Genomic DNA, 24,786 nt, shown 5'->3' with positions numbered 1-24,786 from the left:
AATCAAACAGTTTCTCTGTTTTTATCTCGACAGTGGCTGGCAAATTCACCAACAAATCTGAATTACGATCATTTTAACTGATTTCGCAATTGCTTCCACCAACTTCTTCTAAAAATGTTATTACGTGAGTATTCAGCTGACCCCACTCTTGATGAAAGGATCCCACGAACCAAGACAATTCCTTGTCTTTAAAGAAAAGGATCGTTTCCCGGTAAGCGATGAAAGGGCTCTTTGACTGGCCAACGCTTCACTTTGATTCGATTGAAGTGGGAAAAGAGCTGGTCAACAAAAGTTTGAACGAGCGGACCATAACTATTGTGCATGGAGATTCATCCCCTACCTATATTACTCTAGTTGAAGCTTAATTATCATCACGTAATATTAAAAATGAACAGCAAAAGAATCAGAGCGTACACGTCAATATAAAGGAATGGACCCGCCCATTGAAATTCATGAAAGAAAAAGTCACAGAGCTGTGATGAGACTGTGAGGCCCAGTTTTATTATTAGAATTTGGCGGTGGTGGTGGTGGGGGGAGAAGCGCTAGAGGAGCTCTCCCAAAAGTCTTAAATTAGTTTAGAACTTTGCATTCATCCACACGGTTGCGCCTGCCGCGCGTCTTCTTGTCTAGTCCGTTCACTCTCCCCGCCTTGACTCAACGCCGTGCGTGTTGCAAATGCTCAATCCTCTCGACAACAATGGCGTCTTCTATTCATTCGTGTTTACTTGTCGCCATCACAATATTGACATTGGCTTTTAAAACGACATTGGCTCTGCCGGAAGTGATTCGAATTGGTGAGTCGACAAATGTTTAGAGTCTACAAATTTCAATTGAATTGACTATAATGTCCAAAAATCAGGAGGATTGTTTGATAGCTCCGATCCTATGCCAGAATCCGCCTTCCGGCAGGCCCTGGATCGCATCAACGAAAATGGCCGATTTCTACCCAAATCGAATTTGGTTTCTTTAAGTGAACGTCTACCGCCCAACGATTCCCATTTCGCCTCGAGAAGAGGTACCAGTCTTAACATTTATTTAATTGTGTTAAAATTTAAATTTTTATCCCAAATTTCTTGCAGTGTGTCAGATGCTCCGCAACGGATTGGCGGCTGTTCTTGGCCCATCGTCATCGTCGACTTCGTCTCACATCCAGTCCATTTGCGATGCCTTGGAAATTCCACACGTCAACACGGGCTGTCAATCGAGACTCCGCCGGACCCACTACGCCATCAATTTGCATCCGCACCCAACGGCTTTAGGGCAGGCGTACGTGGACGTCATCCGCACCTGGGAATGGACCGCCTTCACCATTCTTTACGAGGAGGAGGAAGCCATGGTGAGACTCCAGCACTTGCTCAAAGTCTCAACCACTTCCGGCTACAAAATCAACGTGCGCAAATTGCCTCAAACGGATAATTACCGGTAAGTCATTTAAAATTTAATGCTTTTAAAATTATAATGATAAGGAATTATATATCTGGACGTGATGGACACAGGCCACTTTTGAAAGAAATCGATGGCAAAGGTGAACGACAAATTGTGTTGGATTGTTCGGCCGAAACCTTGGCCGTCGTTTTGAAACAGGCCCAGCAAGTCGGTCTGATCACATCGTCCTATTCCTTCTTCATCACATCTTTGGTATTATTATTCAATCACCCGGTAACTTAATCAAGATGAATCTCGTGACATGAATGAATGAAACAGGATCTGCACACACTGGATTTGGAGGATTACAAGTACAGCGGTACCAACATCACCGGACTGCGATTGGTCGATCTCAACAAAATCAAAGCCGCTAATTTGACCAAGGCGTACAGCAGTACCAGTCGCTATTACAATCCCGCTGTCATGAACCCAAACGCAACTACTTTTACCGTACTGTATACATTTAATTGGACGAAACGTCTAAATTTCCTAATCATCTATTTATGAATTATAGACGGAAACGGCGTTGACTTACGATGCGGTGCACATGATCGCCAAAGCGCTGGGCGAATTGGATCGCAGTCAGGACGTTCGTGTCAAACCTTTGAATTGCGACGGCACCGACACTTGGATTCACGGCAACAGTCTCATCAATTACATGACCCTGGTAATATTACAAAGTGTAATAAATAACTGAATCAAATAAAACACGACTCTATAAATGATGTCCATGTGGCCAGGTGGAAATGGAAGGTCTGACGGGCTTCATCAAATTCGACACGCAAGGCTATCGGACCTTCTTTCATCTGAACATTTTGGAATTGACGCCGGAAGGATTGACGTCCGTCAGCTCGTGGAATCCCATCGACGGCGCCAACATCACCCGGCCCACCGCCACGGAGGCCACGCCCCTTTTGGCCGATAGTCTCGTCAATAAAACGCTCATTGTTTCGTCCAAACTGGTACGGGGCTATAATCGAATGATGATTGAATTGTGATATTGACCTCGTCTATTATATTAAATTGCAGAGCGATCCTTATTTCATGTTGAAAGAATCGTCCAAGATGTTGGCGGGCAACGATCGGTTCGAAGGATTCGTGGTGGACGTCATCGACGAAGTGTCGAAACTCTCGGGCTTCAAGTACACGCTGCAGATCGTGGCCGATTCCAACTACGGATCACTCAATCCGGAAACGGGTGAATGGAACGGAGTCATCCGCGAATTGCAGGATGAGGTTCTTTTTCTTTTTTTTTTAAATATTCAAGTTTCATTCAATTTCCAATTGCTACTAGATTAGGCTACTAATAATAATAAGGCGCCTCTTTGATTGCTGATTTGATGGTTACAATATTCCAATTGTCTAATATAGAAAGCGGATTTGGGTATCGCCGATTTGAGCATCACCTACGACCGGGAACAGGCCGTCGACTTTTCCCTGCCCTTTATGAATACCGGTAATATCATATTCTCAAATTGAATTTTAAAATCAGACATCTAATTCAATCGTAACGACAGGCATTAGCATTTTGTACAAGAAGCCGCAGAAGCAGCCGCCCAGTTTGTTCTCGTTCTTATCGCCGTTCTCCGTCGAGGTCTGGATTTACATGTGCGCAGCTTACGTCGGCATTTCCCTATCGCTTTTCATTCTGGCCAGGTAATAATAAATCAACATTTGATAGTAATGGCGGTATTTTTAAAATTGAAATTCCTTCGGCTCGACATTAGGCTGACGCCACTCGAGTGGGTCAATCCCCACCCGTGCGATCCCAATCCAAAGGAATTGGAAAACAATTTCAATTTCCTCAACAGCACCTGGTTCACCATCGGCTCTCTCATGCAGCAAGGTTGCGATTTAGCCCCAAAGTAATTAATAATCAGACATCCATGTTTATTTTATTGATTTAAATTTTTGTAATTTTGAAAGAGCCACATCGACTCGAATGGTGGCCGGCATTTGGTGGTTCTTCACGATGATCATCATCTCTTCGTACACGGCCAATTTGGCCGCTTTCCTCACCATCGAACGGGTCGAGTCGCCCATCTCGTCCGTCGACGATTTGGCCAAACAGACGAAAATCAAATACGGACTGGTCGGATCCGGATCAACCGGAGCCTTCTTCAGGGTCATCCTTCTATATTACTTAATTATTATATTATATAATCGATTTCAATACATTTTTTAAAACAGGACGCCAAGATCGCCAACTACCAGCGGATGTGGCAGTTTATGGAAGCCATCAATCGCTCGTCGACGCCCAGCAATCCCGGCCCGTTCACCAAGAGCAACATGGAAGGTGTCAAACGCGTGCAGGACTCGAAGGGTCTCTACGCTTTCCTGATGGAATCGTCGACCATCGAATTCTTCACAGAGAGGATCTGCGATTTGACCCAAGTCGGTGGCATGATCGACTCCAAAGGCTACGGCATCGCCATGAAAACAGGTGAACTAGACATTACCCAATTGTTATGTAACATCATCCTAATTTGCCTAATATTCCAACGGATACTATCAGGATCGCCGTACAGGGCGGCCATCAGTCAGGCCATCCTCAAACTGCAGGAAACCAATCGGCTCCTGATCCTCAAGAGTCGATGGTGGAAGGAAAAACGAGGAGGCGGGGCTTGCAAAGTGAGTCAAATCTACATATTCAAATCAAGTTAATTGAATCAAATGAAAAATTGGAAATATAAAAAAAGGACGAAGGTGGCGGGAGCTCGGCGGCCAGCGAACTGGGATTGGCCAACGTCGGCGGAGTCTTTGTGGTTTTGGTGGGCGGCCTCCTGATTGCCGCCTTCATCAGTTTGTGCGAATTCGCCTGGGAGGCTCGTCAAGTCGTCAATGAGCAAGGCGGAAGCTTCTGGAAGGGAATGCTGCGCGAATTCCGCTCCGCCATCCGCACGACCGGAAATAGCAAGCCCGTCAAACGCCGTTACGGCTCTTCCGTTCCTCGCAGCGAGTCGAAACTTTGAATTGCTTCAAATTCTTTGTTATCGACTGCTAATATGAGACGCCCAATAATTTCTTCTATTCTTCATTTCATCTATAATTAAATAATATGTCGAGATTGGATTTTGATTATTCGCATGCTGATGGGCGGCGGATGTGTGGAATGTTCGCTTATTATAAATTTGTTAACGCACATTCTTTCGGTAGTTTTCTATTAATCGTGTATTTGAATTATTAACTTTGTGTGAAATGAAATAAATTAAACTAAGAAAAAGTGTTTCAAATTTTTAGACGGCCCAGTGACTCGCCATTGTGCAGGTTGTAGAGATGAAGGGGTAGCAGCGGCCATCCCTTTTGGCGGAGACTATCCTGGACTCGTTTGATGGACCCCAGCATCTGGGAGTATTGCCCAGGAGTCAGCGGGATCCTTACGTGAAAATCAATAAGACTTTCGCCCCAATTAAAAACGATCAATTTAATGGAGTAAATTACCTGGGTTTCACGGAGCGCTTGCGGTCGGAGCGATTCTTGTGTTTGAGGGTGCAGCGCATCCGCTCAGGATCGACAGGATCGATTGAAAAATTGATGGCCCGTAAAAGCCGATTCAGTTCGGTCTCGGTGTCTTGCAGGAGCAGTTCGTAGAAGATGACGGTCCCGTTTCGGATGTTGTGAATCCAGCGGATCGCATGCTCCGCCCATTCTTTGGACACGTATTGAAAGTGATCCTCCCACTCTGGGCCAGTCAAAAGATCTGGCGAAACGATTCCTTTTTGATCGTTGCCACTCCACAGGAAGTGGACAAAGGTGAACAAAGCGTCGAATGGATTCCGGATGAGGAGGATCCCACGGTTTTCGTAGGGTCCCGCCGTCCCCACGAATGGATAAGTCTCCGGGTATCCGTGATCTTTAATCAGGATCGTGCAACCACAATCTGTGTCTGCTTGGTTGCCATGGTGATTCCCTTTTAAATATTAACAATTGATTATTAGTCTATACTATCCGATTTTATTATTAAGGAAATAAATCCTACCGTCTAAAATGTTGGGTTCGTCGGGTCCGTAGACGGTCCCCGTGTATATCCTTTGAATTACAATTTAAAAAATTAATTATTAATTAAAATTGAAATAGATTTTTCGTTTGAAGATGTATACTACTAACCCCGTTGCACCTTCGATGAGCTGACGAGTCCACGTCACTCCACTTCCGGGGAATGAAGTTAACGCCCATTTCGGACGGCTTTTATTCTTGGCAAACTATCAACAACACAAATTCAATACTTATAATCAAAATATAGGATTGCAAGGATTTCCTTACCTGGACGGGAAAATGTTGGCATGTCGGATCGCCAATCCAAGGATAACTCACTTGTCTGTCGACCAACTGTTTGCTGCTGGGTTGTGACGTTGTTGTTTGATTGTGATTTGAAGTTTGATTTTGTCCTGAATCGACGACGACGCTGATCGAGTTGATGTTGGTCGAGCGGAATGTCATCACCATCGTCAGCGAAAGACCAAACAGCAAAACGCACCAAAAGTAAAAATGTTGACACTGGAGCGCCAGCATTTTATCCGCGCTGGATATTATTGCGTGTTTCTGTTTTTGTTGAAATCAGACTGAGAAATAAAATGCGACCAACAGCAGACTCTGCGAGTGTTCCACGTAGACAGACGTCCAGTATAACATTTACTTAAAAAAGTCCTATTTTTTTATTTTGGTAGTTAGAGTCTATGGGAGTCGGACGACGTGGTGGCCGCGAGGCTTTGGATGTGACAGGCAAATGCTGTTACCGCCTATAGACATCATCGGACATCACATTTCTTGTGGGATGAATATACAAGCGCGTTAACACATGTACCAGACGAATTCTATTAGTTACGTAACAAGTCGAGACTTTTTTTCAATTTGTTTGAGAATTGAGATGACGTGTGATGAGAAATTAAATTAAATCGAGTCGTCATTAGAATTATACACTGAAACAAGTCCCTCAGTTTACTCGAAAAGAGCCTATTTCGGTCGATTTTGGTGTTGTGCATGAAAACGAAAAGTTATGCAACCCACACGGCCCATCTGATTTATGTTGTCATTTGGTGGGTCTGTCTCTTGTCTGAAGGCCATGCCTGATGCAGTACCCCAAAATAGAATATTATAAAATACCCTAGACGCCTTGGGCTATGTTGTGATGTACTGAAATGAGATTTCCTTCAACAAATGACGGATGACGGAACGGTTCACGTAATAACTTATTCAGTTTATTTAATCCATTTCAGAGTTCAGACCGACTGTGGATGAGATTAGGAGGGAAATTCTTTTGGGATGGAAATCAACGTTTAAAAATACAAGATTTTTATTGAGGTTGACCGCGGGTCCGCATATGTACGGTGTTGTTGTGTACTCATTGACGCATTCTAAAAATAATTCAATTTTTTAATGAAATAGCAAAATTTACAAGCAGCTTTTGGCGTTCAAATCAAAATAAAACCACCCATAATCAGCCAACGCACCCAATAGAATATCGTCACTCGTTAACTAATCACCGAAAGGAATTCAATTTGAATGTTGAAGGTCCACTATGAAAAATTCTAGGAATCCATAGGTGTATTGAGACATTTACAATTCCCCCATGGTCTTTTGCGATACGTAAAACAGAGAGAACATTGATGCTAGTTATTAGACATTTCGAAATCCTGATAAGGGAATATAGATACTACTACAAGAATAAGCACTTGCAACACAATAGGGAAAGCTATAACGTGTTGTCTTTTGTTCTTATCGCGGTGAACGAGAGATAACAATTTAAGTTTCAATTTGGTGGTACGTCGGATCATACCACAGCAGTTGCGGGTGACAACGCCGCTGGGCAGCAATAGAAAATGATCAAACCTGCCAAGTTATTCAACGCCCGAAATTTATTTTTAGGATTTGCCCTTTTCGCGTTGGCTTTTTTGATTTTCTTTTGGCAATTTGTTGGACTATCACCACCTCAGAATGTGTCATCTGTGAATTCAATTAAAACTGAAACCGTCCAGCCGTCAACGGTCATCGATGCAGTGACGGAAGTGATCCAGCAAACAACGACAGAGAAAATCACGTCACAGCGCAATTGCAACCGGACGTTCAATGCTGTGGCTGTTGGCAATAATTCAACAACTTCGTCAGGGTTGCTGACACCCGGGCCATTCCGGTGGTGCAGTGCGGATTCATCGGCACGCGGAGCCCACCAGAAAGTCATCAGTTATTCCTTGTTCGGCACTGGCCAGAAGGAAAACGTTTCCGTGTCGGATCGTTTCGTCAAATTGTTGAGAAACATTTCAGTGACAGCGGAGAAATCCTACCCGGGCTGGATTGTCCGCATTTACCACAATTTCCGCAATCAAAGTGAAAACCCAGATGAAAAGTCCGTTTTCAACCAGCTGTCTGAACTGAGATGCCAATTCCATCACGTCGACTTGTGCAGTCTAACGGAGATGATTGCCAGTCTCACAGTCTCGTCGCTGACACCCATCGATCCCGATCTCCTGCGAGGCCTCAACGGCCGAATGTTCCGCTATTTAGTCATGCTCGATCCCAACGTGGACTTGTTTATTTCCAGGGATATCGACAGCGTCATCTGGCAGCGGGAAGTCGACGCTGTTAACCAGTGGCTCAAGTCCAACTTCACTTTCCATCTGATGAGGGACCACAAATTCCACAGTGCCACCATTTTGGCAGGTGTTAATTTGGGCACTAATCACATTATTGACATCAGAAATCAGCTCGACTCGGTCAATTTAGAAACCGACTATATTTATTATAGGAATGTGGGGAGTGAAACTTGACCAACGCCGAGATCTCGTCCAAGGATTGACGAGAGCCATGATATTGGCCGGCCAAAACCAACAGAAAAGCACCGATCAAGATTTGCTGGACACGATCCTCTGGCCTTCAGCTCAATACGACGTGGTTAGCTACATTATCTTTTTTAAGCTTTTTAAAATAAGTGGACATTATTGATTTGAATAATACATCAGATGGCTCACGACAGCTACCACTGTCGAAACGGTAAACTCAACAACAAGTCGCCCATCAAAGTGTTGCCGTTCCCCACTAGACGCAACTGCAGTTGCTATGTGGGCGGAATCGGTGGTACACTCAAACCTGAAAAATGTCCGGAAGCATGTCGACCGCCAGATCACAAGGACTGGGAATACTGTTAATTCTATAGGCTACTCAGTCGTATTATATAATATTTAAGGAGATTTGAAGAAATAATACAATAAAATGAGATTTCAATTCACATAAATTACTTGACTTTCCTTTCTTTTTTGAAAGAAAACTATTAATCAGGTGCGATCCTACTGATGCTAAATACGAAATCAATTAAATAATATTTTCAAAAATGTTGTTCACGAAATTTGTCTACTGTTTTTTCAGGTTGTAAAGGCGCAGGGGCAGTAACGGCCATCCTTTTTGGCGGAGACTGTCCTGGACTCTTTCGATGGACGCCACCAACTTGGAATATTGCCCAGGAGTCAGCGGGATCCTATAATAATGAAATCAATTTAGACATCAGTGCACGTCCCAAATAATAATATGTGTGCGACACTTTTTAATATTTACGTTGGCTTTTTGGAACGTTTGCGGTCGGAGCGATCCTTATGTTTGAGGGTGCAGCGCATCCGTTCAGGATCGACAGGATCGGTCAAGTTGACGGCCCGCAAGAGCCGATTCAGTTCGGCCTCGGTGTCTTTCAGGAGCAGTTCGTAGAAGATGACGGTCCCGTTTTGAATGTTTTGTATCCAACGTATGGCGTGATCCGCCCAGGCGTACGTCACGTAATTGACGTAATGGTTCCAGGCAGGACCCTTGAAAGTCATTGGCGACACCGTCCCCTTTTGATCATCTCCGGCCATTATGTAGTGACCGAACGTGAACAAAGCGTCAATGGGATTGCGGAGGAGAAGGATCGCTCGCTTTTCGTACTCTTCTCTCCGCACCGCATTCATCTGTGATGGCCACACAATTTTTTAGTCTGACCATTTCTAATTTGCTCTCTAAATAATTAATACCTACCGAAGTGTTGCTGATTTCTTCAAGGTATGCGGGGAGGTTATCCACCTCGGTGCCGTCGTGGTCTTTAATGAGGATCGTGCAGCCGCAATTGAAATCCGCTTCATTACCGTGGTGTCCTCCTTCACGCAGAATTAAATTTCTAGATTTATTATTTACGCGCCATTAAATTTGAAAAAATGTTAATCGCCACCTGTTGCCACGATCGGAGGCTCCGTGGCTCCGTAGACGGTCCCCGTGTATATTCTTTGATTATATATTACAATAAAAAAAAAATTAATTATAATTTAAAATTGAAATAGATTTATTTGTTTTAGGATAAATACTATACTCACCCCGTTGCACCTTCAATGAGCTGACGAATCCACGTCACTCCACTTCCGGGGAAAGAAGTTAACGCCCATTTCCGACGGCTCTTATTTTTGGCAAACTGAATACCAACACAAATCAAATTGAATAAATGATTGAACTGTAATACGTTGGGCTACTATTAGGGACCTAACACATACTAGAACGGGTAAATGTTGACAGTAGGGATCGCCAATCCAAGGATAATTCGCTTTAGCCCATTCAGGCTGGTGATTTAATTGAACTTGCTTGTCTGTGATGCTGTCACTGTCCTTGTGTGAAATTGTCGATTTAATTCCGGCTTTAATCGAATAGTGAAATGAAATTAAAAACAATCCCGTCGTCAGAGCGGTGACGTAGAAATCTTGACATCGGAATGCCTGCATCATTCCGAAATTGATGGACGCACCGCGAATGGATTGCAACTGTGGAGGCTTTCGCAGTCCATCTGCAACTGGGAGATGGACGGAATGCAATGCTAGGCTTAAATACACGAAGCAAACTCAAGGCTCGAGGGCCTTGAATTACAGTAGTTATTGTATAGCCGCGCGTGTATACCGTCGAATGTCACTGGTGAAACAAAAACGCTCTCGATTATCTTCAAACTTGATAAAGCTAATAATAATCAACTTAATAGGATTAGCCTCCTTTTCGTATATAAGAGAAATATAGTAGAGATAGTAGAGTATAATGAAACTGTCTTAAACAATAACCATCAATAGAGCAGGTATATGTTTATATAATAACGGATGCGCTGGATATCTTGACCTTCCTCAAGGACCGTTGGCTTCCCCCTCTTCGGAGTGAATGAACCCCGAAAGCGATGGTCGGATAATAAATATCAGATCAAACAGATATAATAATAATATAGGAAGGTGACACTGTGTCATCGGCTCTTATATAGTATCCACAGAACTTTCTATTATATGTAGACAGTCTCTCTAGCTATGCTTTCAGCGTGCATTGTCGGAAAGTATACCGGCGTGTGCATAGCCTCCTTCTTTTTTATAAAAATAGGGGACTCAGCGCTTATATACTCCAGCAATATTTGGTGACTGTATTATATTTCTCACAGGATTTTAGTTAGGGAAATAGATGATGACCTTTACATAATGCTTACCAGAAAGAAAGTTAACCCAAACCCTAGAGGTTGGATGGAAAAATGGTTCCCGTCTATTCTAGATCTGCATTGTCGCTACTCCTCATCATCGCTTGTGGCACCTATTTGATTTACTTCACTCACCAGACCTCCCATTGGGTAATAATTTCACGACACAATCTGCTGTTCTAAACATTAAGTGGATATTTTATTCTGATTTGTTATTCAGACCGAACTACAAATTTCAAACAGAACGAAACAAATGGAAAAACAATTGCTGACGATACGAACTAATTCTCCGGAGCACATCACCAACATTTCACTAATCGAAAAACAAATTGCAGAAACGAATTTGACTATCGATCGCGAGTTTTTCGATTACCTGGCCAATCATTTACGCGACACTCCTTATCCCGGAGTGGACAACTACACCCGCTACACCGTGGCTCGATTGGGATTGGCTCCTTTGGTTGGTGTGGAGCCGCTGATTCCCGAATTTGGTCCCGTCATCAACGACGTCCTCTCATTCACATTTCCCATCTCCATTCCACCGTGTCAGGATCACTTTATCGCCAATCAAACTATTGTCTTACTTGTGAATTCAGCCCCAGGTAATTTCGACAGGCGTAAAATCATTCGACAGACGTGGAAAAATCATTTAAAAGCCCCGCACATTGAAGCGGATCTAATTGGAATTGCTGGATTCGCTTTCGTTTTGGCTCTGACGGACAACAACGTGACGCAAAACCAAATTGAAGAAGAAGCCAACACTCACGGGGATATTATTCAAATCGGAATTTCAGATTTTTACCGAAATTTGTCCCTCAAAGTGGCCGGTCTGTTCTACTGGCTGTACAAATACTGCGCCAAAGTGGATTTCGTTGCCAAATTGGACGACGATGTCTACGTCAACGTGCGCAATTTAGCCCATTTCGTTCAAACTTACCGCCAATCCAATCGAAGTATGTTTGGCTCGGCAGCTGGAAACTTGTGGCCAGCTCGAGGTAAATCGCTTTATATAATACGCGCATATTTGAATTAATAATTCTATTGTAATCAGATGGTAAATGGAACATGACTTTTGAAGATTGGCCGTGGAATGAATATCCTCCGTATTTCCTGGGACCGGCTGTGCTGTTTCCCGGCAGCACCATTCTCCCGCTATTGGCAGCTCTGCAAACGACGCCCATGATGCCCATAGACGACGTTTACTACTCCGGAATGTGCACGGAAAAAGCTGGAGTCGGGCTCCGCTTTTCTTCCAATTCAACCAGGTGAGTTGTTATCGTATCACATCAATTCATTTTCCCTATTAAAATAAATAAATCCAATGATGGAATAACAGTGTCTTCACGATGGGAATGCCCAGTGTCCCATCTGCCTGCGGGTTACGTCGTTTTATCGCCTGGATGACCGTGTCACAAAATCACATGAATCATTCTCATCTAGCCACCGAGGATTTCTACACCAATGTCACCCAGTGCGTCGTCGTCACCGACGAGTCTAATGGAATCAACAGCACCGTTGACTATTCCGAGCCAGTCGATTTTTATTTCACTCTGAATTAATTACATTATATAATATGTCGAAACAGACTATGATGAGATTGAATGAGTTAATTCTTTTCCAACAACCGGAACTGGCACAGTATAATCAAGTAAGTCAACGAAGTACCGATCAACTGCGACGACAAATTCAAATTTATTATTAATTTGCGGCGGTGTCATAGCTTTTTTGGATGTGATATAATACCTTGGGGATCAGAGATAAATTCAAGTCGCCGAATTCCATCGCCGTAATACGGGGAAGGGAAAGTGACACTTGGGTCGTCAAAACGTTCACCTGTTAAAACAATTGATATGCAGTGCCATTAATATAATTACAAACAAAAGCTTATTATTAGCTAGGTCACACCTGTTCTTGAAGATGAGAGTCGCATAGATTGACTTTCTTTAGAAGCTTACCCATGCTGATTGCCTTTTTAAAAAGGTGTGAAATTAAACATTCCTATAACCAGCAATAAAAATAAATGTAGGTATAGTATACCTCTCGGCGGATGTAATTCGGAATTCCGGTGATGATTAGAAAATGTAAAAGATGCTGGGCCACTTGGACAACGCTGATGATCAGCATGGCCCAACTAGGATATAATAGCAATGCCGAATTAAAATGAACTTCATCAGCAACGTAAAACAGAGCGGCGATGAAGCCGATAAAGATGTAAGACACCCAAATGAGTAAAACAGGACCGAGACAATCGTTGATTCCATCCACAGTGTCGCACAATAATATGTAAAGCTGTTTCCACTTGACTATCATTAGATGAAAACCGTCGTTTAACGAAGCTTCATCATCATTGCTTTTGGTATTAGTCGTCGGCAAATTTTTGTTAATTAGTTTTTGGCCGAAGCTGCGGAATGCCATGGCCACCGTCCAGCCAATCAAGGCAAACAGCAACAGACCGGCCAAGGCGTAAAATAGAAATATGTTTCCAAAGCAGCCGAATAATAAATCGTGGAGCAGTTGCCCGTCAACACTATTCAGTTCCATAAAGCTAAAGGACAGGCCTACGTAGAACGATATTTCCTAATAAGAAGAAAAACAGCATCAACTTTGAGCGCCTTATTGATTTAACTGATGTTCAAATGCTGCTGTGATTGAATATAAATACCAAGAAAATGATGAAAAGACCAGCGATGGTGAGGCGACGAATGGTCTTGTTCAAGTCTGGAAACTCTTGCAATATCTGCTGGACATTGTCCAAGAGACATTTCCATTTCGGTTGACGAGAAAGAATGAAGAGGCAGGTGTGAATTCCAATAACGAGGGAACCATAGTTGACGTAATCCATGATGAGATTCCACGACATCGTAGTGGATTTCGTGATTGGCAAATGATCCCCATCCATTGACGATAGAAATAACACAGTTGCGTTTTCATCTCCAGTGAGCTGATTTCTAGTCAGAATTGCATTGTAAATGTTGCAGATTCCATTCGACAGCAGCAAAAACAGTCCGAGTGACCAGGACAGGTAACGATAAGACTTGGATGATTTATTCAGGATTGCAGGATCGAGTTCGACGCCCAAGAAACGTAGACAAACGATCAAAGGTTGAAATGGCACCAACGGGTTGTTTTCATGCGCCTCATCGTCAACAGCAGCAGGATCGCCATTGTTCAATTCCACAGTCCAAGCCGGAAAACACGGAGGCAAAGATTCGTCCGTCCTAACCGACACCATGGCTCCCATCAACTGAATGTCAAAGGCGTTTCATTTATATATAACACGCACAACATGTCATTTTTATTCTGTTTCTTTCCCATTTGACAAAGGTCAAATGGCCTATATTGAAATGTTTCTGGTGTAGTAGCTACGTCCTGAATCGATGAGTTGATAATTAATTCGAATATGTACAGGATGCACTTTGAGTAATTGCTTTATAATATCTCCTCAGTATGAGTGACATTTTCGGATATTCATAATTTATCTTAACAAAGGAGACTGCAAAGAAAAAATTCGTGTTTGCTCATAACAATTTATCTAAACAATAAGCAGCAATTGAATAACAGAAATGACATTTTTATGAAATGGGTCCAAAATGGGAGTAGTGCTTCTTTTGCGATGGATCAGTTACTGTTAAGAGGTATACGCCCATCAGTTGTTGTTACTGCTCTGATGACTGGAACTGACACAATATTATCAAATAAGTCAAAGAAGTACCAATCACATGTAATGAATTTGAATTTGAACGATCATTTTTAAAGTGAGTCAATGTATTTCAGTCATGGAAAACATTTAACTGGAATTTATTTGCCGATAAAGACAGTAGATAATAAGAACGTAGGTATAACAATTATCGGACCTTTCGTTGTCTTGGCTCAGTGAATATTTCACATGATAAACCAATCAATCACAAATGATTGATTTATACACTGACGGCAACAAATATATCGACAAATTGTTGCTACAATATGTTAGAGGTGGGGAGGGGTTGACACTATTAGAGATGATTAGAAGGTGGGGTCTGAAAAATTGGAATTGACAAAAAGAAAAATATTAAAATGAAGGGGGAGTTTTTTTTAGAAACTATCGAAATATTTTTCAAAATGTAGTTTTATAGCGGTTTGTTACAATAGAGGGAGGGTGGGTTTAAAAATCACATTACTTTGTCCAAGGTCGTTCAAAACGGCCTCCAACGGAATTCTACCTGTGGCTTCGATAGCGAAATCCGGCGGATTTGATCCGCACACGGAACAAACCAAAAGTGAGTTTGGAGACCGTGGTTAAACTTTATTCCTCTGATGACTGGAACTGACACAGAATTATCAAATAAGTCAACGTAGTACCGATCAGCTAAAACGAATTTTAAAATTCAACAATTATTATTTCATGTTTTATTTAACTCTTTAAAATTAAAGGCAACTCTTACGGTAGGAATCAGCGAAAAATCCAAGTCTCCGTATTCCATGGCTGTGATGCGGGGCAGCGACAGGAAAACTTCGGTCGTCAACATGTTCACCTTTTTATTCAAAAAGTAATTAAATAATATTATAATGCGGACAATAAACCAGAACTATAATACCTGCTCCTGGAGATGATTGGAGTCTTTCAGGTTAACTTGTTGCAACAGTTTTCCGTTTTCGATTGCCTTAATTGGAATTAAATTAATTAAATAATAACAAGTATAATAACCTAGCTATTATACCTCGTGCCAGATGCGACTTGGAATTCCAGTGATAACCAACAGGTGAAAAGACAGCATGACCATCAGGGAAAGGTTTAGGGCAATAATCGTCGTGTTTGTCGTTTGCGAGGACCGGAAACCGCCGAAAATGTAAAATGGAGTGGCGATGAAACCGACAAAAATGTGAGCCACCCAAATGAGTAAAATAGGACCGAGACAATCGTTGATTCCATCCACAGTGTCGCACAATAAAACGTGAAGTCCTTTCCAATCGGTCAACATTTCTTGAATCATTTCCTCTTTTTCTTCCGGGCGGATGTCGGATGCGGTGGTGAACAAGGAACTATTTTTTAATTCCCGGTGGAGACTACGGAAACCCTGCGCCACTGTCCATCCGATTAGGGCGAATACCAACAATCCGCAAAAGGCGTAAACGTGGAATAAATAGGAAAATGATTTGAAAATAACGACAAGCATCTGATGTGTGTCATCTAGTCTCATGAAGTAAAATGGCGAGCTAGCCAACCACAAAGATTCCTGTGTACAGCACGTAAAAAGAATTAAGTTGATTTCAATGTAGAATAATTCAATTAATAAATGTACCAAGATAACAATGAAAAGGCCAGCGATAGTTACACGACGGATCGACTTGCTTATTTCTTTAAACTCGTTGTGATGTTGTAATATCTGCTGGACATTGTCCCAGAGCAATTTCCATTTCTGTTGGCGAGTAATGACGAACAGGGAAGCGTGAACGCCAAAGGCTAGGACACCGTAATTGACGTAATCGATGATCAAATTCCACGACATGACGGAGGATATGGTCGAATTATTCCCATCAATTAACGACTGATTGTAGATTGAGAGCACGGCTTTGTTATGCTCGTAGATGTTCTTCCTTTGTCCCAAAACACCCGCAAAAATGTTGCACAAGCCGTTCGAGAAAAGGAAAAACAGTCCGAGCGACCATGACAGGTAACGATAACATTTTGAGGATTCGTTCAGGATTGCAGGATCGAGTTCGACACCCAAAATACGTAGACAGACGATCAACGGTTGAAATGGCACCAACGGGTTTTGTTGGGCTGTGTCGACAGGATCGCCTTTGTTCCCTTCAACAGTCCAAGCCGGAAAACGACGAGGTAAGGATTCATCCGTCCTAACCGACGCCATGGCTCTTCATCAACTGGATCACTTAATTCTGTGCACTAAATAAAGTGAAGTAAGCAATCGATTTTTTGTATAATTTATTAGTTGGTTCAATTTTTTACTTGGCGGTGAGTGGGTTGTTTTAGAATGATGAGCTCTCCGCGTTAGCCCTCATTATCGATTAATTATTCTGTTAGCACTTCATTTGCATAAGTGGGAATCTGAGAAGTAGAAACAATTTTGCATATCGCGCCTTTTTTCGAAAGAGGTCGATTTACAATAAATTCTAATCGATATCTTAAAGCATTGCTAATTAGAATATTAGTATCGTCTGCTTTCACTCTTTCATTTTCGTTTACAAGTTTCGAAAAGGAACGTTCACTTTTTGAGACGTGGTCACGTCTCACGAGGATGCACGAAAATAAAATTACAAAAATGTGGTCATGCCAACTTTAGTGGGTGTTGCAGCTTTCCATGCTCTCCATTCCATACCTGTTTGGCAGGTAATAAATACTCAAAATAAAAATGGGATGACTATTGGAGCTAAATAGCAAAGTCAAACTTGTTCCAAGTTTGGAAATTTAATTTTACTTCCTGCTAGAATTATTTATCCCCTTGTCTATGCATGGAGCATGGCAGTTTGTTTGCACTAAATGTAACATTTTTCTCTGTGCAGATTTGAGGCCTGAGCCAGCCATCGTAACAGCAATGTTTTGCTTGTGCTGGACCTCCAGTCATATGATTTGACCGATGACCTCCTGTCATCAGCAACAATCACAGTATCATTGCTTAGGTAATGATTTCCGTTACTTTTATCAGCTTTTATTGACCTGCATGTGAACTGCCAGATTTTGTGATTACGCATGACTTGCATTATAAATGCAGTGGAAACTTTTAATTCTCCTGTTAATTAACAATTAGAGTATACCCCTGGTTTCAATCTGTCTCATTTTCAACTTTTCCTTGCTTGTTATTGTTTAAACTGTAAATATTTTTCGTAACTCATTGTTGAAATTTTTTTATTTAGATAAACAGCATCTTCTTTAACTGGAGAAACTACCAATGTCGATCGAGTGGGACGGATCTCTTCAATTCCCTTTTACTGAGAATGGATGGAGCAACTGACGTAGATGCCTGGCTGTATTTCCCAGGCTTAAAGGTAGGACAAATTAATTTTATCTTTCCTTTCTGAGTGGCGTTTATTATAAATCATTGGGGACTTGGGAGTACGATTATTCCTGGGCCATGCAGTTGGCTGAAACTGTTTTCCCTTGCCATTTTTGTTTTTCACAGTCAGGGTTCATTAAATAGCTCACGTGTAGAACGACTGCAGATCAGGCCTGTTTTTGTCACCTCACAACTGTGTCTATTGTTAAACAATCAAATTCAAATATTTTTGAACTTGAAACACTTGAATGAAACTTGTGAACAATTTTTTCCCACCAAGAGGGTCTTGCCGCCACACTGGCACTTCTTGGTTTGGAACTATTTAAAAATTAATTGAGACAATTTGATTACGAATTAATTCTATATTGAGCAATGCAAGAAAATAATGACAGCGATGAGAAATTCAAATACGTTTACAATATTAAATGTGCAGCAAACGATTTTCCACAACTGCTGGATGAAACACGAATTTGTCTTTGGGCCGTGTCCGCTACTTCCTTTTTTTATTTCGGGAAAAAACTTAAGACACACGAACAGCGTGAGCCACCAGTTGGTTATTGGTGGGCAAAACGAGATAGTTGATGTCGAATCGCTCCTCCCAGATGTTGACCAGACGTAATTCGGGAAGATTCCAACTGTTTCGGCTCTCGTGAACGATTATTTCTTTGATGCGCTGATCCTCTAAAATCTCCTTCAAGAGTTTCCCGCTCGACAGTTGGGTCGAATTGTCTCGTACCACCGGCTTCCAGCAGTCGAACGTGGCACCAATGTCTTGGCGGTCGGGTTGTTGTTGTGCTCCGAGGAGCAGCCATCCGACGGGGCCGGTCGTGAGTCCGGTATTGACTACCCCGGCGAAACCTGCGCTGCAGCAAGTCACGGCAGCAGACGAAGCTGATCCGAGAACCGCCCCAATTAAAGCTGAACCATTTTCTGGAATGCAATTGAATAATAATTAGCTTAAATTCAATTTTAAAAATAATACTAAGATAGGCGAAAAAATATCCAACCAGCAACAGCGCTGATGGCGCCAACCACGGCTCCCGCTCCGGCTGATCCCGCCACTGTTGCATTTATTCCACCCGAATCCGGTGCTGCCGATATGGTCACAATTCCTGTTTTTTTTTTTTTTTAAATGTGTAGATTGGCGATTACAAATGAATTTAAATGTTTCAGATTGAGGATGAAGTACCGGTGAGCGTTCCGGCCAGTGCGGGGGCCGCAAACGGCGCCGTGCTTCCGGTAAAGGAGATGGTCGTCGCTACAACGAACGTCAAAACGGTCATATTTTGGTTTGGTGCGACGAGACAAAAGAAAAAGAATCAAACAGATAATATAAGCCAAACGTCAAATGTCAATGCAATGGAGAGAGAAACTGAATATATCTATACCTGATGGGCGTCTGCGATGGAAAGCTCTGAGCTTTTCAAATGGAAAATGTTTCGAGTTCGATAACCCTCGGCCAGCCACTGGGTCAAAATCTGAACTGATTTGACCTCTCATTTTCTAACGGGAAAACAAGAAAAGGTTTTTGAAAAAAGAAGATGGGATAGGTCAGTGACCACAACCGAAAGGGTCACAGCATCTTGTTGATTGATTTTGAATTGATTCTTCTGCATATTGTCGGAATTTAAAACGAAAGAAAACAAACAAACACAAATTGACATGGAGTGAATTTCCCAGAAATAATTCAGTGTATTGAACACATGAAGAAATTAGGTAGGATACCGTACATAAAATGAGGTAAGTACTGTACAATATTTTGGTGGTTAAAATCTGAAAAAAATGAACTACATTAGCCAATGCTTCAATGTCTTTTGACTAACAAAAAGTGATGGAAAGGGTGACGTTGTTTCTTTCTATGGGCCCGCAACTCAAATTTTCTTTAACAGAAAAAAGGTAAAGCAAATGAATAACAAAAATGGGGGGGAGGGAAAAGGGAATTTGAGATGCGGACCCCTTGTTTATGCCATCACTCGGACGGCGTGAGCCACCAGTTGGTTATTATAGGGCAAAACGAGATAATTGATGTCAAATTGCTCGTCCCAAATGTTGACCAGACGTAATTCGGGTAGATTCCAATTGTTTCGGCTCTCGTGAACGATGATTTCCTTGACGCGCTGATCCTTTAAAAAGTCCTTCAAGAGTTTCCCGCTCGACAGTTGGGTCGAATAGTCTCGTACCACCGGTTTCCAGCAGTCGAACGTGAAGCCACCAACTTCCCAGTGATGCTGCAATCCCCAGTCTTCAGCTCCGAGTACGATCCAGCCGACTGGGCCGCTTGCGATCACGGCAGTTGAACCGGCGGCACCAGCTGCTGTTCCTGCTCCCGCTGTCGCTGTGGCTGTGGCTGTTGCTGCTGCCGCAGAAGCGGCTGAGGCTGATCCAGCCACCATCCCACTTAAGGCCGGGGCGGTCACTACGGGAGCTGCTAGTCCTGCAGTCGCGACGGCTGCTACCACTCCTACAGTGAAAACAGTCATCCTTTCCGTAATAATTACCACGAAAATGATTGTTTAGTGATTTGCAAAGGGTTCTCGAACAGTTTGGGCAAGAACTCGTTATGCCTTTGCCGATTTGAAAGACACAAAAGCCGTTATCACATATGCGCAGCAGTTTAAGATGACTTTATTTTAGATAATAAGTCCAGTCCCCGTCTATCAACTAACGTAGGCGCTCGAAATAGAACCCTCCTTGTCAGTGATAAGGTGATAACACATATGGCTCAACAGCAATTTGCACTGAAATGATAAAAATGAATTTTTGACGAGTTTAGTAGAGACTTTAAGCCCAGCACCACAAAAACACTTGTGACGCATCTGTTGCGCAGCACACACTTGTTATTACGCACGACGGTGTCAACTGTGTCGAAATTGAATTCTTTATCTCGTCGGCGGACTGTTAAAAAATTTCCCCTAGGCCCCGAGCGTATCGCTTTATAGGCTATAAAGTAACGTGCCATTTGTTTTGTGAGTCTTAGTTCAGTTGGCACTTTAAGACCCAATCCACTGCCGAATGCCATGTAATGTTTAAGACTTAATTTCCTATTTTATATGTTATAGAGTTTCATATTTTCTTTTCAGGTTGCCCAAATTCGATTTTCATAAACGCTTCCAGCTCGTCTTCCTCCTTTTCATTATCTCTTCCGCCTGGTAAAATTCCTTATTCCGTTTTCAAATGTCCAGCTCCTTTTTTTAATAATAAAAATCTGACATCATCATTTGTGAAAATATTAGCGCCGAAGAGTACCGAATCGTGACGACTTGGGACAACAGAACCATCGATCACGCCGACAAGCCCGTCATCGTCCAACTGGATCTCAAAGACGCCTCGTCTTTCAAGATCTCCGTTGCCGCTCCTTTTTTCAAAGATCCTCCAAAACCGCCCGGTGAAGTCGGTGAGCCTTTCTACGGCCTATGGGACTACGAAGGTAATAAACTAATACAAAATTGTTTAAAACCGCTTAAAAGTTTGTTCACGACATTTTGGTACTAAATTTCAGTGGTCGAAGTGTTTTTCCTCAATGACCAGGACCAGTACGTCGAAATCGAATTATGCCCGTAAGTGATTAAAATGCAATTTCATTTTAAACTGTTAATGATTTAGTATTGATTTGGAAAACTATCACAACTCACAGATGGGGTCAGCACATTGTTTTACTGTTGAACGGCTACCGAAAAATGATTCGCCACAGTTTGTTCATCGACTTCAAAGTCATTAATCGGACTGAAGATTATTGGAAAGGTGAGGCCATCATTCCGGCCGATTTGCTTCCGCCCAACGTGACTAAAATGAACGCTTACGCCATTCACGGCTCGGGTGACAAGACGGTCTACGAGTCCCTCTATCCTGTCCCGTTCAATTCGACCGCCGGAGCTGATTTGTGAGCTCAATCAATCGCTTTCATTTAATTAACACCAATTCATGACTTCTTTTATAATTAATTATGCACTATAAAAGCCATAAACTGGACGCCTTCCAACCGTTCGATCGGAACATTATTTTGACGACAGATGTCAGCAGTTATTCACAAACATGGACCGACTCATTCGAAGGGTATTTTATTTTCTAACACAAATAAAAATTCAAATCTTTTATAGAATTAATTAAAAAAATGACCCTGAAATGAATTTGACAAGGATTCGGAGATTGAAAATCGATCACACTTGGAATGGAGCATTTTTGGGCGAGAATGAAGCGGTCGATTTGGAAATTGAAACTCGATCCGGCACGGGATTGGTGGTCAAAGTCAGCGCTCCTTTTTACGACGACGTTCCGCCACCACCCGGGCCCAGTGGATGGCCTTTCAATTCTCTTTCCTCGTACGAGTTTACCAGTTTGTTTCTGGTAGGAGGAAACAACGTCGAAGCCCTTGAAATTCAACTTGGGCCGTAAGTCTTAAGCAATAATTACGCAATCAAATGTTAAAAAGCTAAGAAATAGTAAACAAGCGGCCACATGACTTTATTTGATAGTTGGGGCCATTACGACGTTATTTTCTGGAGCGGAAGTTCAAATTTGAGCTATTTCCATCCGGAAATTGTTTATCAAGTGGACTGGCAGAATAGTACTGATGGCAAGCGCTGGATAGGCACTGCCATGATCCCATTTGCCTATCTCCCGCCTAAAGTATAATCGTAGAATTTTTATCGACACTTAAAATCACACTAAATAAATATAACAAGATCAATAACATTTACTAGGTGTTTAAATGCAACGCCCATTCGGCTCACGGACCAAGTGAATCACGTCAAATAAACAGTTTGTATCCGACCAGTGGAATCTTGTCGCCAAACCTGTGAGTTTAAGTGTCCAGTTCAATGAATTTTAATTCTAATCGTTATTCCGTTTATCTATGTGCAGTCATAATCAAAACTCTTGCAAAGCCATCGACATGACGACCATTTACCCGGGCAACGACAACGCAACATGTTCTGACGTGTGGACCGGCAAAGTTCGCAACTGTCCCGTTCCTTATAGCACCGGCCACACCCAAACTGCCAATCATTTGGCATTGCTCTTGGCCATCGCCTCGATCGCTTCCTTTATCTTGTAAATATTTCCCCCCTCAAACATTTATTCTAAAATTGACATTTTTCTATTTAATCAAATTAAATTGATGTAATTATTTCAATTATCAAATGATCCCAATGAATTTTTGAATAATTAAAAACGAATGACGACATGTTGTGACCGTCAAGGCCTCAAAAGTCAAAAAGAAAAATCTGTGGCTGTGCGCAATCGTGTGAGATAATCGCTGCTGCGGGAGTAGTCTATACTCCGTCTTGCATTTCCTGTTTTTGGGATGATGTACGTCGCGTGGAATCTTGGCGCCATTCTTCCGCCTTTTGCAGCAGCAGAGCACACCAAACATTTCGTATCGTGATAAAAACGGACCAGCGTGAAGAGGAGATGACCATGAAAACGCTGATGAAGAAACCACCAGCGCCATTTAGATATGTGTTGGATTCAATGCCCTCTTATCTTCTTAGGGCAATAAGCGTGTATAGTATAGTAAAAAAAAAAAGATGTGACGCAAAATGCATCAAAGGCAATAGAAGAGCAGAGGTTGTGGGTGTTGGTGGCGGACGATAGTTGTATAAGATTAGCCTGCCACCACCACCAGAGTCAAGGTTGTAATAGATACGCCTGCTACTAGTACTGATGCTGCTGGCTAATAGAATAGAATATTAGAGCTGCCGTTTGCACTCGACCATCAGTCACATTCCTTCTCAACTTCCGACCGGTTGCCACCCCATCCATCGTTATTCTTTGATAACTTCCGGCCTTCCCGAACAATTATTATGTCAAACAATATCAGAGTAAGTCGTTTAAATTTAGAATTTTTAAAATTACACTTTAATTTGATCTGTGTTGATCCTTTGATCCCGCCATGTACTTTTTTGCTCCGGGTTGGAAATATCAAAAGTGGACGCTGGCATTGGTTCTGGTCACGATGGTTTCGTGGCTGGTGATGATGGCTGATCTCCAGCGCATCCAGGAGAATCCCAATCGGCTTTTTCTTCAAGCCCGGCCGCCGACCATCGATCACCGCAATCGCACTGGTTACCGCGGCCAGCTCAACATCCCCCAATCCTTTGCCGGACTCAAAGTCGCCCCGTCCATTTACCGATGGATGAACGGCCTCTACGGAGGCGCAGGTATATATAATCAACTGCATCTATTAACAAAATTGGTTTCCAGTTCAAATAATTATATAACCATCACACATCCTAGCTGTCACTAGGATCGGAGTGACAGTGGCTGAGGGTCCTAGTCCTTCCCTGGAGAGGCGAGTGCCGTGTTGCTCCGGCTACTTGACGCCGACGATGGATGCAAGAAACTGCACGAAAATGGGCGGCGAATGCTGTTCCAGGGAATTCACCGACTACCCCGGCGCCGGTGGCATGGGTTTAAGTATGAATTTAAATCCAAATAAAATAAACAGGATGAAATAATTATTTTGATTGATTTATAGTTAATCCAAGGAAGTTGAAGAAATCACGACAGGCTTACCAGGGCAACTGTTACCAGTGCTATGAATTCTTCACCGTCTGTCTCGTCGGCAACTGAATGAAATTCTCCATTTCTTATATTCAAATCCTCTTTTTTAAAAACTATATTTTTATCCTGTTGCATCAAATTAACGTCAAGCAGCTGCAGCAACAGACACTGGGCAATTATATGACAAGCCTTTCAACACTCCCGCGATTTTTGAAAATCAAATTATAGTCAAGTATATAAAATAATAATAAAGTACAATATGTTGTGATTTGTTATTCATTGCTGCCACATTGATGTTGAACGATTGAATATCCTGCAAAATACTTTCTCTTATATTACCAAAGTCAATACACAATTTAATTGTCTACTACTTAAAATTATTTTTTTTTACTTTGATTTATTCCCTCTTGGAATTTT

At 42.3% G+C, this 24,786-nt stretch overlaps 7 protein-coding genes and 2 long non-coding RNA genes across 9 annotated transcripts; 5 read left to right on the top strand and 4 right to left on the bottom strand.

The window, feature by feature from the left end:
• The first annotated feature begins 512 nt into the window (after positions 1-512).
• Positions 513-4,648, top strand: LOC124196575 (glutamate receptor ionotropic, kainate 2-like). Its single transcript, XM_046591704.1, has 15 exons — positions 513-794; positions 860-1,015; positions 1,080-1,422; positions 1,497-1,638; positions 1,705-1,875; positions 1,940-2,092; positions 2,166-2,387; positions 2,455-2,661; positions 2,797-2,881; positions 2,943-3,081; positions 3,153-3,290; positions 3,352-3,550; positions 3,616-3,868; positions 3,941-4,056; positions 4,125-4,648. Exons 1-15 carry the CDS (start codon positions 698-700, stop codon positions 4,395-4,397), a joined length of 2,694 nt encoding a protein of 897 aa, XP_046447660.1. The 5' UTR covers positions 513-697; the 3' UTR covers positions 4,398-4,648.
• Positions 4,519-5,937, bottom strand: LOC124198439 (WSC domain-containing protein 1-like). Its single transcript, XM_046594274.1, has 5 exons — positions 5,689-5,937; positions 5,533-5,627; positions 5,405-5,454; positions 4,867-5,335; positions 4,519-4,801 (listed from the first exon to the last, which is right to left on the bottom strand). The coding sequence occupies exons 1-5, from the start codon at positions 5,935-5,937 to the stop codon at positions 4,654-4,656; spliced, it is 1,011 nt and encodes a 336-aa protein (XP_046450230.1). The 3' UTR covers positions 4,519-4,653.
• Positions 5,938-7,199: 1,262 nt separating this feature from the next.
• Positions 7,200-8,648, top strand: LOC124196581. Its single transcript, XM_046591711.1, has 3 exons — positions 7,200-8,082; positions 8,168-8,313; positions 8,382-8,648. The coding sequence occupies exons 1-3, from the start codon at positions 7,245-7,247 to the stop codon at positions 8,565-8,567; spliced, it is 1,170 nt and encodes a 389-aa protein (XP_046447667.1). The 5' UTR covers positions 7,200-7,244; the 3' UTR covers positions 8,568-8,648.
• On the bottom strand, positions 8,581-10,157 carry LOC124198438 (WSC domain-containing protein 1-like). Its single transcript, XM_046594273.1, has 6 exons — positions 9,930-10,157; positions 9,756-9,850; positions 9,614-9,666; positions 9,424-9,542; positions 8,971-9,356; positions 8,581-8,893 (listed from the first exon to the last, which is right to left on the bottom strand). Exons 1-6 carry the CDS (start codon positions 10,155-10,157, stop codon positions 8,770-8,772), a joined length of 1,005 nt encoding a protein of 334 aa, XP_046450229.1. The 3' UTR covers positions 8,581-8,769.
• A 773-nt stretch (positions 10,158-10,930) lies between these two features.
• On the top strand, positions 10,931-12,145 carry LOC124198437 (beta-1,3-galactosyltransferase 5-like). The gene is made up of 3 exons (XM_046594271.1): positions 10,931-11,026; positions 11,097-11,871; positions 11,928-12,145. The coding sequence occupies exons 1-3, from the start codon at positions 10,931-10,933 to the stop codon at positions 12,143-12,145; spliced, it is 1,089 nt and encodes a 362-aa protein (XP_046450227.1).
• A 91-nt stretch (positions 12,146-12,236) lies between these two features.
• Positions 12,237-12,851, bottom strand: LOC124197855. Its single transcript, XR_006876367.1, has 3 exons — positions 12,782-12,851; positions 12,620-12,709; positions 12,237-12,548 (listed from the first exon to the last, which is right to left on the bottom strand). It is a non-coding gene; the product is annotated as an uncharacterized LOC124197855 (long non-coding RNA).
• Positions 12,852-17,072: 4,221 nt separating this feature from the next.
• On the top strand, positions 17,073-17,866 carry LOC124198155. Its single transcript, XR_006876499.1, has 3 exons — positions 17,073-17,204; positions 17,378-17,494; positions 17,729-17,866. It is a non-coding gene; the product is annotated as an uncharacterized LOC124198155 (long non-coding RNA).
• A 507-nt stretch (positions 17,867-18,373) lies between these two features.
• On the bottom strand, positions 18,374-20,615 carry LOC124197382. Its single transcript, XM_046592822.1, has 2 exons — positions 20,049-20,615; positions 18,374-18,604 (listed from the first exon to the last, which is right to left on the bottom strand). Exons 1-2 carry the CDS (start codon positions 20,346-20,348, stop codon positions 18,389-18,391), a joined length of 516 nt encoding a protein of 171 aa, XP_046448778.1. The 5' UTR covers positions 20,349-20,615; the 3' UTR covers positions 18,374-18,388.
• A 61-nt stretch (positions 20,616-20,676) lies between these two features.
• LOC124197381 lies at positions 20,677-24,738 on the top strand. Its single transcript, XM_046592821.1, has 13 exons — positions 20,677-20,887; positions 20,949-21,017; positions 21,102-21,295; positions 21,368-21,425; positions 21,503-21,748; positions 21,826-21,921; positions 22,005-22,256; positions 22,341-22,494; positions 22,569-22,663; positions 22,729-23,687; positions 23,795-24,026; positions 24,103-24,282; positions 24,344-24,738. Coding segments are annotated over exons 1-10 (1,359 nt in total). The 5' UTR covers positions 20,677-20,885; the 3' UTR covers positions 22,922-23,687; positions 23,795-24,026; positions 24,103-24,282; positions 24,344-24,738.
• The last annotated feature ends 48 nt before the right edge of the window (positions 24,739-24,786 follow it).

This window comes from Daphnia pulex, chromosome 7 (assembly GCF_021134715.1).
Source record: "Daphnia pulex isolate KAP4 chromosome 7, ASM2113471v1".
Taxonomy (NCBI): Eukaryota; Metazoa; Arthropoda; class Branchiopoda; order Diplostraca; family Daphniidae; genus Daphnia; species Daphnia pulex.
The sequence above is the reverse complement of the archived record's forward strand: the minus strand, read 5'-3'. Positions and strand labels throughout refer to the sequence as shown.

What these genes read in the sequence shown, in the direction of transcription:
- LOC124197381 (XM_046592821.1), top strand. An exon ending in CGGCCTATGGGACTACGAAG is followed by an intron (nt 21,296 to 21,367) that starts GTAATAAACTAA and finishes ACTAAATTTCAG; the next exon opens with TGGTCGAAGTGTTTTTCCTC. An exon ending in TCGACCGCCGGAGCTGATTT is followed by an intron (nt 21,749 to 21,825) that starts GTGAGCTCAATC and finishes GCACTATAAAAG; the next exon opens with CCATAAACTGGACGCCTTCC.
- LOC124198438 (XM_046594273.1), bottom strand. Translation starts at nt 10,157, where the DNA reads ATGATGCAGGCATTCCGATGTCAAGATTTCTACGTCACCGCTCTGACG. An exon ending in CTCATTGAAGGTGCAACGGG is followed by an intron (nt 9,667 to 9,755) that starts GTGAGTATAGTA and finishes ATATAATCAAAG; the next exon opens with AATATACACGGGGACCGTCT. An exon ending in AAACGTTCCAAAAAGCCAAC is followed by an intron (nt 8,894 to 8,970) that starts GTAAATATTAAA and finishes TCATTATTATAG; the next exon opens with GATCCCGCTGACTCCTGGGC.
- LOC124196581 (XM_046591711.1), top strand. Translation starts at nt 7,245, where the DNA reads ATGATCAAACCTGCCAAGTTATTCAACGCCCGAAATTTATTTTTAGGA. An exon ending in CAGTGCCACCATTTTGGCAG is followed by an intron (nt 8,083 to 8,167) that starts GTGTTAATTTGG and finishes TATTTATTATAG; the next exon opens with GAATGTGGGGAGTGAAACTT. An exon ending in CTTCAGCTCAATACGACGTG is followed by an intron (nt 8,314 to 8,381) that starts GTTAGCTACATT and finishes ATAATACATCAG; the next exon opens with ATGGCTCACGACAGCTACCA.
- LOC124198439 (XM_046594274.1), bottom strand. Translation starts at nt 5,937, where the DNA reads ATGCTGGCGCTCCAGTGTCAACATTTTTACTTTTGGTGCGTTTTGCTG. An exon ending in CGAACCCAACATTTTAGACG is followed by an intron (nt 5,336 to 5,404) that starts GTAGGATTTATT and finishes AATATTTAAAAG; the next exon opens with GGAATCACCATGGCAACCAA. An exon ending in AAGCGCTCCGTGAAACCCAG is followed by an intron (nt 4,802 to 4,866) that starts GTAATTTACTCC and finishes TTTTCACGTAAG; the next exon opens with GATCCCGCTGACTCCTGGGC.
- LOC124197382 (XM_046592822.1), bottom strand. Translation starts at nt 20,348, where the DNA reads ATGACTGTTTTCACTGTAGGAGTGGTAGCAGCCGTCGCGACTGCAGGA. An exon ending in TCGACTGCTGGAAACCGGTG is followed by an intron (nt 18,605 to 20,048) that starts GTACGAGACTAT and finishes TGGAAGCCGGTG; the next exon opens with GTACGAGACAATTCGACCCA.
- LOC124196575 (XM_046591704.1), top strand. Translation starts at nt 698, where the DNA reads ATGGCGTCTTCTATTCATTCGTGTTTACTTGTCGCCATCACAATATTG. An exon ending in CCTTCTTCATCACATCTTTG is followed by an intron (nt 1,639 to 1,704) that starts GTATTATTATTC and finishes TGAATGAAACAG; the next exon opens with GATCTGCACACACTGGATTT. An exon ending in CCTGCCCTTTATGAATACCG is followed by an intron (nt 2,882 to 2,942) that starts GTAATATCATAT and finishes TCGTAACGACAG; the next exon opens with GCATTAGCATTTTGTACAAG.
- LOC124198437 (XM_046594271.1), top strand. Translation starts at nt 10,931, where the DNA reads ATGGTTCCCGTCTATTCTAGATCTGCATTGTCGCTACTCCTCATCATC. An exon ending in CTCACCAGACCTCCCATTGG is followed by an intron (nt 11,027 to 11,096) that starts GTAATAATTTCA and finishes TTTGTTATTCAG; the next exon opens with ACCGAACTACAAATTTCAAA. An exon ending in AAACTTGTGGCCAGCTCGAG is followed by an intron (nt 11,872 to 11,927) that starts GTAAATCGCTTT and finishes TATTGTAATCAG; the next exon opens with ATGGTAAATGGAACATGACT.